The sequence below is a fragment of the Aplysia californica genome, unplaced genomic scaffold (genome assembly GCF_000002075.1).
Source record: "Aplysia californica isolate F4 #8 unplaced genomic scaffold, AplCal3.0 scaffold00464, whole genome shotgun sequence".
Taxonomy (NCBI): domain Eukaryota; kingdom Metazoa; phylum Mollusca; class Gastropoda; order Aplysiida; family Aplysiidae; genus Aplysia; species Aplysia californica.
Genome location: NW_004797734.1, coordinates 456524 through 466976, shown reverse-complemented (window position 1 = coordinate 466976; position 10453 = coordinate 456524). Strand labels below are relative to the sequence as shown.

At 46.3% G+C, this 10453-nt stretch overlaps 3 protein-coding genes across 3 annotated transcripts in view; 2 read left to right on the top strand and 1 right to left on the bottom strand.

Annotated features, from left to right (window-relative positions):
• The window catches only part of LOC101849557, an 11056-nt gene extending 10102 nt beyond the window's left edge, over positions 1-954 (bottom strand). The window contains exon 1 of the mRNA XM_013086403.2: positions 602-954. Within this exon, the coding sequence (XP_012941857.2) occupies positions 602-853 (252 nt within the window). The 5' untranslated portion in view covers positions 854-954. The remainder of the gene's footprint in view (positions 1-601) is intronic.
• A 34-nt stretch (positions 955-988) lies between these two features.
• LOC101847893 lies at positions 989-8367 on the top strand. Its single transcript, XM_005105320.3, has 4 exons — positions 989-1487; positions 2508-2658; positions 5727-6335; positions 8268-8367. Exons 2-4 carry the CDS (start codon positions 2508-2510, stop codon positions 8312-8314), a joined length of 807 nt encoding a protein of 268 aa, XP_005105377.1. The 5' UTR covers positions 989-1487; the 3' UTR covers positions 8315-8367.
• Positions 8368-8396: 29 nt separating this feature from the next.
• On the top strand, positions 8397-10447 carry LOC101847678 (zinc finger protein 79). Its single transcript, XM_005105319.3, has one exon. The coding sequence runs from the start codon at positions 8545-8547 to the stop codon at positions 10264-10266; it is 1722 nt and encodes a 573-aa protein (XP_005105376.1). The 5' UTR covers positions 8397-8544; the 3' UTR covers positions 10267-10447.
• The last annotated feature ends 6 nt before the right edge of the window (positions 10448-10453 follow it).

Below are 10453 nucleotides of genomic sequence, written 5' to 3'. Positions count from 1 at the left end.
GTTTTTAGAACTATAAATGTTTTCATTATTTTCAAAATGAGTGGTCATTCTGAATGCATGAACAAATGAATGAATGAAAACAATGAAAAACAAAAGTAAAATATGCAAGTAACACAAGTTTCTCTCTGAATATCAAAGAACTATAGCAAGGAATGCCGCGCACTGGGCAGGCAAAATGCCGCGGTGAGGGCATAATTGCCGCGCTCCGTAAAAAAAAAATGCTGCGGTCACGGCACCTTGCCGCACTGCGACTGCGGGCTATCGAGAGGCATTGCGGTTTGATTTGGTCCAGGCACACAAATCAAGGGAGATCACTGCAATAGCATCCAAACTGAGAAGAAATGGGTCGGTCATGTGACCACACATGCCATTCATTTCATGTTTTCTTCATGCACAAGGGTCACAGCCACTTGACCTCATGAAACTGCCGCGGTCTGGCACATCGACTCTTGAAGACCTACACCACACTGAGTGACCCCGGCGGCCCACTCGGAAGGTCCGGCGTAATAGGTTGCTGATAAGATTCGCATCTCAGAACAGATGCAGGACAAGAGTTAACTATAAAAATGGACTTGAACTTTCCGTCAATTCCGTGACTTACCGCAGCTTTCGCCAAAGTGACGACTGCATCTTGACTTGCAACTTTTACGTCAGGGTCTGTTTTGATGATACTCTTTATACGAGAAAGAGGCAGTTTGATCAACTTATCCTGAGAATCGGTCACAGTTATAGATCTAGCTGAATCTTCAGTGGAGGATTTTTCTTGACTTTCTTTAACTACAGTGGCACTTTCAGAGTCTGCTTCAAGATCATTTTCTATCGAAGCGCCAACTCTATCTGGTAAACCCGCCATTTTGTTTGGAAAAATAATGTTTTCCAGAAGCAGAAGATGTCAGAAATAGATTTAGAATCTTAAATTATTTTCATTCTGTGAGAGTCCGTTCAGGGTAGGAATCTTTGACTTTGCAGGCAAATGAGCTCTAAAACTGTCTACTGCTTGAGGGTTGTTGATGAAGTGATGATGATAGGCCTAAGTGGTGGGGTTCAACCCGGTTCTGTGTAAAATAAAAAGGTGCATTCAGGCTGAGGTACACCCGCCAAGGACGAAGTTTGCCTTTTGTTTTAGAGGACCTTTGAGTATCTGGGTAGCAGACGCTGCACGCATGTTATTCATTAAAATTCACCACGTGTGTCAATGATCATAGTCGATAGATCTACTGAATTCCTGATTCCAAGACTTAGAAAAAGTCATTTTTACTTTTTGTGACTGGGTACCAGTCCCAAGCACAGTTTAGAAAGAGAAAAGCCCGAGATCAGAAAGCCACCTAAATCTAGATTCTAAGTCTGAAGTAGAATTGCCCTAATAACTTTACTCGTGCAAGATCAAATTAAAAGCCCTACAAATTAACTAGACTATCTAGATTATAAAGACAAAGAGTGAACTGGGGAAAACTCGTGTCACTTGTGAAAATCAAAAGTGACGAAAGGTAAGACTCCGGTTTCCTTGGTCTGAACGTCTTAAAACTGTCTCTGACTCTACTACTAGTCATAGAAGAGTCTGTAGGCTTACTCTAGAACTTAAAGGACCAATTAGTCTATTAGATCTACGCCTACCTTTATAAAACTTATTAAAAGACTATTTAACTAAGTGTAGAGTCTAGACTCTATGATGAGTAGACTAATTGAATTCTAAGAAAGAAGAGCAAGGTTTGGCGCTTTTTCGGTAGACTCTAGTTCCCACCCCGCAATTGTCATTCACCTGTTTTGGCCACAAGAGTAGGGTGTTTCAGGGCGGGGGGGCGGGGGGCTTGCCCCCCTGCCCTTTAATAAAAAATGGTGAAGGGTTTCAGAATTTTATCGTAATTTAATGTTTTGACTAGGCTCAAATAAGGGGGGTGGGAACTACCGAAAAAGCACCCAATGGAAGGTTTTGCCTTTGACATTCAGTTTTGTTTTTTGTTTTTTTGTAGAGAAACGAAAGTAGAGAGAGATATCTGCTCCTCCTGTGCTTCTCTTTATAGCCAGGTTAGGAATGCCCATTGGGGCTCCCTTGTCTAACCAACTGATCGCCAGACTCGTCAGCTGAAAACAAATGAGTATTTAATTGTTTTTGAGGCGACGGGTCAGGTAATCGGTTTGTGCCACGATACCCGCTTTGTGCCCTCAATCTGGCCAGCAAACCGAACCGAACTGATAGTTCCTGGTGCCAATGGGCACTGGGTATCAGATCCAGTGAAGGACAGGTGCATGATGTTCACACTGATCACTATACTATGGATACAATGGCTCTGATAAGTAAACTCTCACAGGCTTCAGGTAGTACACGGGAATGGGCAAGCAAACCATGCACCACAAGGCATCTAAATTTAAACTTTAAAGTTTTTAAATTGTGAAGTAAATGTTTTGAAAATAAGTTATGCTCAACACCTAACCTCTGATTCTGAATAGCCAAAAGGTTCCACAGCACGTGGGTCATAGACTGATGAAAAATTCCTCACTTTTTCCAGATGCCGAAAGGAAACAGGCGACTTTATGAAAGGCTTATAGCTGCTGTCCAGCTACGGGAAGAACTCTACAACCCGCAGAGTCCAAATTATAAAGATAGGAATCTCTGTGATGCAGCGTGGATCCAGGTGGCTGAAACTGTGGGACTTTCACGTAAGAGCAGAACTTGGATTGTCAGCCTGGGCTTTTTCTTGCTTAACTAGCGCGATGGAGTCCTCCTGCTTAAAATTAAAAGTTATGCTGTAAACTTTTGGGAATGTAAACATTGACGACGGAAATTCTGAAAAATGGAATTTGAGCTGGGCTTAAACAATTTAAAAAAATGTTTTTATGGACAGATGGACTCCATTTCACAATTTTCTGGGAACTGGTGTAGGGGGACAAGATGGGGCAAACATTTTAATCTGTGTAAGGTATTATTGAGGTTCTTTTATAGTTTGTCAAGCTACTGGCACGATGTTGTTGGTGAGGAAGCTTGAACGACAAAAACATTTTTTTAACTTCATGGTTTGGTGTTGATGGAATATGCACACCTTACAAGGTCGTTTACAGCTGACGGAACAAGGTCATTTACAGCAGACTGTAGAAGGTCGTTTACAGCAGACTGTAAGGTCGTTTACAGCAGACTGTACAAGGTCGTTTACAGCTAACCATACTGATTAAGTCATTAACAGCAGACTGTACATGCTAAGTCATTTACACCAAGACTGTACAAACTAGGTCATTTACCGCAGACTGTACTAACTAGGTCGTTTACAGCAGACTGTACTAACTAGGTCATTTACAGCAGACTGTACTAACTAGGTTGTTTACAGCAGACTGTACTAACTGGGTCATTTACAGCAGACTGTACTTACTGGGTCATTTACAGCAGGAATGTACTACAGCCAAACTCAGATAATAGGACAATTTTTCCCTGATAAGCGAGTCCTGTTATTATCGTTTTCAAGGGAAACTACCAATTCCATTGCATCTTCAGGTAAATAAATAATATATTCGATTACCGGAGATCCTTTTCCAGTGGGCTGTTTTGCTGACACTGAGATGGAATCAATCAGTGACCTCAACACTATGGGGAGAGGAGGGGGGGGGGGGGTATGTGTTTGGAAGTTTGTGTTTAGGCAAGCGATCAAACAAACAGATGAAGTGTCTTGGTTGAGACAAATTTTGATAATTTGACGGATCAAAAGCGAGATCATGAGTTGCAAGATCACTGTTCATCCGAGTCTGCGCAACCTGAACCCTGTTATAGCCAGATTCATATATATTACTTACACTTATAGAGAAAAAAAACTGGGATTAGATATTTATCACTGTTATATATATATATATATATATATCCAAGTTATAAATGGACTGGACTGCATTTGACCTTTTTGTTGTTGCAAGTAAACATCCTTGTTAGTACTGTCTTGCGGTAAACAACTTAATAAACATAGTTGGCTGTAAACGACCTAGTTAGTAGTCTTGCTGAAAACGACCTAGTGTAAGTGACTTGGTGACGCCTTCCTTGTTTCCAACAAGCGGTGTTCTGCAAAGATACACTTAAAAAAGCATTCTCAGCACAGGACATCACCCCTTACCTACACAGGTGATGCCCATTGATGGGGCCAGTGAGTCATACACTGGTATCTACTCCATTAAGACCCACCCCCTCTCGTTATGCCACTGGGGCTATATCCCCTCTTTGTCGTTACTACAGGATCAACTTTAGATCAATGGAGATATGAAATTCAACGAGGACCATCGGCTGGCCCCAACGTGGCCCCAACGATCTCGTATCACGAGGTTTCTGGTACAAAAGATGATGATGTCATTAGGTCATGTAATCATATTTTGTGGTCTGTAAGTTGTCAACTAATTTTTTGATTGTTTAATATACAAAGTGTCAGCAGGTAGAGGGAAATTTCCTGATGTTGTATCCACGCAGGGAATAGAAGTGAAGTTTTTCTCATTTTGTATCGATGCTAGAATGAAAGTGTTTGACATGTCTGAGGTATCCAGGTGTTATTTTGTCCATTCTTGCTTTCTGTTGGCCTTCATATGTTCGTTTGTGTGTATTGAAATATGATATAATGCTCCATGGTGTAATAGTTCTTTTTCTATTGTGAAATGTTGGACAGGAGCATTACTCCCTGTCTCATGCAGATCAAGTTATTTTGATTGTGGCAGTTGTGGTTTGGGGAAAGGAGGGGGGGAGGGGTAAACAACTGGGTCAGTGAGGAAACTTGGCCAGGGAAATAATCTTAAATAAAATCTCTAAACGTCGACTTATTCTGTTTTTTAAAATGACATGTCCCAGATGCTGATAGTGAATGAAAGGTGCTGGTCAATTTGACAGTCTAATGCGATGTTTCTGTTTTACTTGTTTGTTGTTTTGTTTTTTGGTAAGAGTTTTACAGCACTTGCAACTACATAAGGTCACTTGAGCGCTATTCTACTTGGCGGTGTACCACCCAGACCAGTCTGATGATTGGTCCACTTGACGGTCTACTATTCTGCTATGCAGGTGGTTGGCGGGTGCTCTGTTGTGGTTTGCTCCTTCTTATCCAACATTTATCATCCTGATCTCTCCTCTTTCTTTTTTGTTTTTGTTACTCTCACTCTCATGCAGCACCTCTTATCTTTTTTGGCACTTATACTTTATTGTGTTGCTAGTGCTGTAAAACTTTTATTAAAATTAAAGAATTCTACAACAATACACAATGCTACACATTTCCGCTCTGCATTTATACACAGACTTGGGACTGACACTGGTTGCATTTAAAGTGTTTTTAGTTCTGGAAAAGAACATGAAGATGTGATTTAGGAAGGTAATGAACATGTCGGGCGGTTCCTGCCTCCAAATCTCCCAACAGAGTTTATAAAGGTAGGAGTAGGAGTGAAAGTGCTACTGGTAATGCCTCTTTTTTACTGAAGGGTTACGGTTAGGTTTAGATTAGGGTTATCAACTGTCACAGCACCTATAGACCATGGTTAATTGGGCTGGACTTACGATAGAACAAATCGCAATAGACGGCTAGGTGAATTGGCACTGAATGAACTCTAAAGACAGGCAGAATGTCCAGGTTCCTCCTGTGGGAAGTTTCTCTTAGCTTTCTCCTGTACTGCGAGTACAACGGACTTGTTGCCCTCGACATGAGCGGTGCGGGGAGACAACTGTAACCATGTCCCTAACGTGAGCTGTTTTCTCTTTTGTTTTCTCACACTCCCCCCTGCAGCGGCCGAGGCCAAGAAAACATGGGGTACACTCAGGTCCTCCTTTTGCCGATGTCTCAACAACGAGATTCTCAATTTTGGGTCGGCGACCTCGTCCCCAATGACTAAGTGGTACCTGGCCGACCAGATGGGCTTCATGCGGCCATTTGTCCACCGCTGGCAGGCCAAGGGGGGATCGATGGGTGGCCTGTACGCTGACGGGCTGGAAGAGGGAGAGCTGCCAATCGCCTTCAAGTCAGAGCTGCCGGAGGAGGGGAGCCTGTACAGCGCCATGGAGGAAGCTTCCTCCGTCTCCACGGCCTCCTCCATGCTCAGCCAATCGGATCAGCCGGCCGGCCTGCCGTGCCCCGAGCCTCAGTTCAAGAAGCAGAAGACGGACTGCACGCCCACGGAGCTGGACATGCTCAAGCTGCTCAACACGAGCGCGTCTGCTCTGAGCCCGGCCTCCCTCAAGGAGGAGGAGGACCCCGACCTGCTCTTCTTCAAGGGACTCCTGCCCACCTACAAGGAGCTGCACCGCAAGCGGCAGCGGAAGATCCGCCTGGAGATCACCAAGATGATCTACGCAGAGGTGGAGGAGCAGGAGCAGGATGAGGAGAGGCACAACTCGTGTACGTCCTTGATTCACTCCTGATTGATTGAGTGATTGTCTTGAGCGTAATTGATTGATTGTCTTGTATGTGATTGATTGATTGATCGTCTTATAGATGATTGATTGAGTGGTCTCGTATGTGACTGATTGAGTGTGTACCACAGTGTGTTTGTGTGTGTGAGTGTGTGTGTATCTGTGTATGTGTGTGCTTGATGTGTTTGTGCTATGAAGTGTGTGTGTGTGTGTATGCTATGAAGTGTGTGTGTGCTACAATGTGTGTGTACTACGATGCATACATGTGGGTGTGCTATACTGTGTGTGTGTGTGTTTTTAGGGTGAGAGCCTTTTGGAATGAGAAATTGTTCCTTCCATAGTAGACAGCCCCAGTGCTGTGAGCATTGTCCGTGTGGTTTCTGAGTGTTGGGAGCCAGGCTGTTCACAAAGGCCTGCCTGAATGGGCCTTGTGTCCCCAGTGACAAAGCTGTCATGTTGTGCTCCTCTCCAACACGAGAAGGTATTCTTGTCCCCTCAACCTCTGTGGGAGTTGGCAGGTGCTCTGCTGTGATTTGCTCCTTCTTACTTGTCAAACATCTGTCATCCTTATAAATCTATCCTCCTTCTTTTCTTTGTATACTACTCTGTGGTAACACCTCTAATTGTCACTGGCATCTGTGGTGTAGTGGTTAGGCGCTTCGCTATCACATGCAGAAGACCCAGGTTTGATTTCTGACTGGCGTTAAATTTTTATCGCGTATCTCTGTCTTTCTGCTGATACGTTGTGTCCCTCTCTGTCAGGTTAGCTTTGACAGACAGGGTAGGAAGCCTGCCACCTAAATGATCTAAATTCTGTCGAAGAGGGGTTTAATAACTCTTACATTAAAAATAAAAGAGACAGGCGAGATAGAAGCCACTACATCTGCCATTTGGAAACCTTTGAATGAACTTAACGGCTGGGTACCGCTGGGTACGGTCAACTACAAAGAACACGTCCAAGCTACTCTGCAAACTTTTCAGTTGTGTGGTGGAAAAAAAATCTTTGTTCTCTGTCTGTGTTGTTTGTTGTTTTGACTAGTAGTTACAACTGTGAGTACTTCGGCAAATATGGTTGAGGAATAGAGACCTTTGCTATTTGAGTCACACCTTGTTTTTGACATTTGGAAAGTAAGACAACCTTCTGTGCACGCGATCATGACTCAAGGACTGTGCAAATTACTTCAGTGGACAGTAACCAAGTTATTGTTTTCCTATTTTTACTTCATAATGAACTAGTACAGTTGTGAGGGGTTGGTGGGTGCTCTGGTGTGGTCTGCTCATTGTTTCTTATCAAACATCTGTTATCCTTTTCTCTCCTCCGGCTTTTGTAATACTTTGTAACACCTCTCGTGTTTGGCACTTGTATGATCTAATTGTGTTGCAAGTGCTGTAAAACTCTTTATAAAACTGGTGATCCTACTTTTTCTTTGGACGTAAAGTTCTCCTTCCACCACTTTCTGACTGGCACCCCTACCCCACCACCCCCACCTTGCTCCCATCCCCACCAATTTCCCCCACACAGCCATCGTCTTTTATTTTGTAACACACTCTCTTTCCCTACCCTACTTTTCTCTCTCTTTCTCCTCTTCTCTTTTACCTCTCCCCCTCTACCTTTCCTCCACCCACCCCATCTTTCTCTCTCTCTCTCTCTCTCTCTCTCTCTCTCTCTCTCTCTCTCTCTCTCTCTCTCTCTCTCTCTCTCTCTCTCTCTCTCTTTCTCTCTCTCTCTCTCTCTCTCTCTCTCTCTCTCTCTCTCTCTCACTCTCTCACTCTCTCACTCTCTCACTCTCTCACTCACTCACTCACTCACTCTCTCACTCTCTCACTCACTCACACACACACACACACACACACGCACACACACACACAACCTACCACAGCCGCTCCACTCACAGTGTTTTCCCTTATCTCTCCACAGGTGCTGACAATTCTATGGTTCCTATAGGAGAGCAAATTTTGCATTGAAGGCCTACCCTATCCCCCCCCCCCCCCCCCCTTCCCTTCCACTTCACTCCCACCTTCTCACCCTCTCTCCTTCCATCCCTCCTTCCATCTCTCCTCTTCTTCCCTCTCTCTTCCATGTTCCCTCCCTCTTCTTCTCCATCTGAGATTTCCTCCCCGCCACCTCTGCCCTCTACCTTCCCCCTCTCTCACCCTCACACTATTCACTGACGTGTGAATAAGGTGAAGCGGGCATGGATCTCCCTTCCCTCCCCCCACCTGTATTTAGCGAGTCACTCGATGGAGGTGTGTCACATGGTGGAGGCGTGTCACACAATGCAGGTGTGTACCAAGAGTGGACACAACTCAGATGTGAGCTCAGCCAAATGGGAACAGCTGATTGTGTTGGTGAGACAGGGCAGGGAGGACCAGGACTAGGAGCGGCTGGTGAGACTTTGGAGAGAGGACGAGGGCCAGACTCTGTCCTGCTGTGGTCATCGACCGGTCAGTTGAGCATCGTGGCTGAGAAAGCCCAGGCTCTGGGCTTCAACATGACCTCTGTGAGCTCTTTGCTGGCAGCGATTGAGGATGTGTGTTTGCCAAGTTGTCTGCTGGTGTTTGAGCGCTTCCGACTGTCCAAGCTAAGGAGAACTGGCCGGGAATCCTTTCCTCGCTTCATCGCTCGACTCGCCCAGCAGGTTCATCTGTGCAATGTTGGTGAAGAGGAAGAGAAGGTGTTTGCCCGCATGGCCGTGGACAACTTTCGGGAGGGTGAGGATTGTGGACTTTGTCACCATCTGATTGTCAGCGGTGAGCACAGCATGGACCAAGTCTGCTGGACAGTGGCAGACGCGCACGAGTGTCGGACTCATGGTCACAGCCAACCTGGCGCTAATGACAATCTCCTCACTCGCCAGTCTAGTCTGGACTGTGGTGGGATCCGAACCTGTACCACGGGCAAGTGTAGCAAGAGGTTGAAATTAGGAAGTGTCATTGTGTCTGGGGACACGTCCGTGCCTGCACCTGGCCACAGGGGGACACCCGATGGTGGGCTGGACATTGTTGGGGGTGAGGCAGGGGGCGTCCGGGGTGTTGCGTGTGATTATACTAAAAAACCTGGCAGAGACTGTACTTCTTCTTGTGACAGTGCCACTGTTCCGGTTCCTACTTCCTGCAACAATATGACGTGGGGTAAAGCCACAAATGTGGACACTGCTGCTGTGTCGTCGGTGCAACGCGACTGTGCACACGCGTGTAGCTATTGTGACAAACGGTTCAAAACGGCGTCTGTACTGAAGCGCCACCTGGTGTGCCACTCTAGCGAGCGACCCTTCTCCTGCCCCACGTGCGGGCAAACACACAAGCGGGCGGCACAGCTCCGAGTCCACCTGAGGACACACGATGGGGCCCGGCGAGACTACAAGTGTGTTGTTTGCGGCAAGACGTTCTTTAGGAAGGACCACCTCACGACCCACGCCCGCACACACTCGGGGGAGCGTCCCCACTCCTGTGTTGCATGTGGCAAAACCTTCACTCGTCTCTCCTCCCTGCATGCCCACCGCGCCTCGCACCGACCGGGGCGGTCCAGTGTAGAGGTCAAGTTCACCTGTGACAGGTGTGGGCGGTCATTCGTCCAGCGTACGGCCTTCAGCGACCACCTGCGTCGACACACAGGAGAGAAGCCGTACGTCTGCGACCAGTGCAGCAGACGGTTTTCTTCCACCGCCTTGTTGAGGCAGCACAGGCGGCTCCACTCAGAGGAGCGACCCTTTGTCTGCGATGTCTGTGGGAAGTGCTTCCGGCACAACCAGACGCTGCACACGCACAAACGCACGCACACGGGCACGCGGCCCTACATCTGCCCGCTGTGTGGTGCTGCCTACGTCTACGCGAAAAACCTCAAACAGCACCGAAAAAGTGTGCATGGCGGGGGAGACAAACTGGCCGAAGCTGCCTCATCCGCACCACAGAAGTAGGACAAGAACAGGAAGTGCAACAAAATTCTTTTGTCTCCTTAATATGTGCTATATTGGAATTTAATTTTCCCCCCACTCTCATGAGACAAGTATATAATTATGTAATAGGATTGTGTAAGGATTGGGAAGTTGTGAGTGTGGCTTATGATCCTCCACCTCTCCCATTCCCTCATCCCCCCATTCCCCC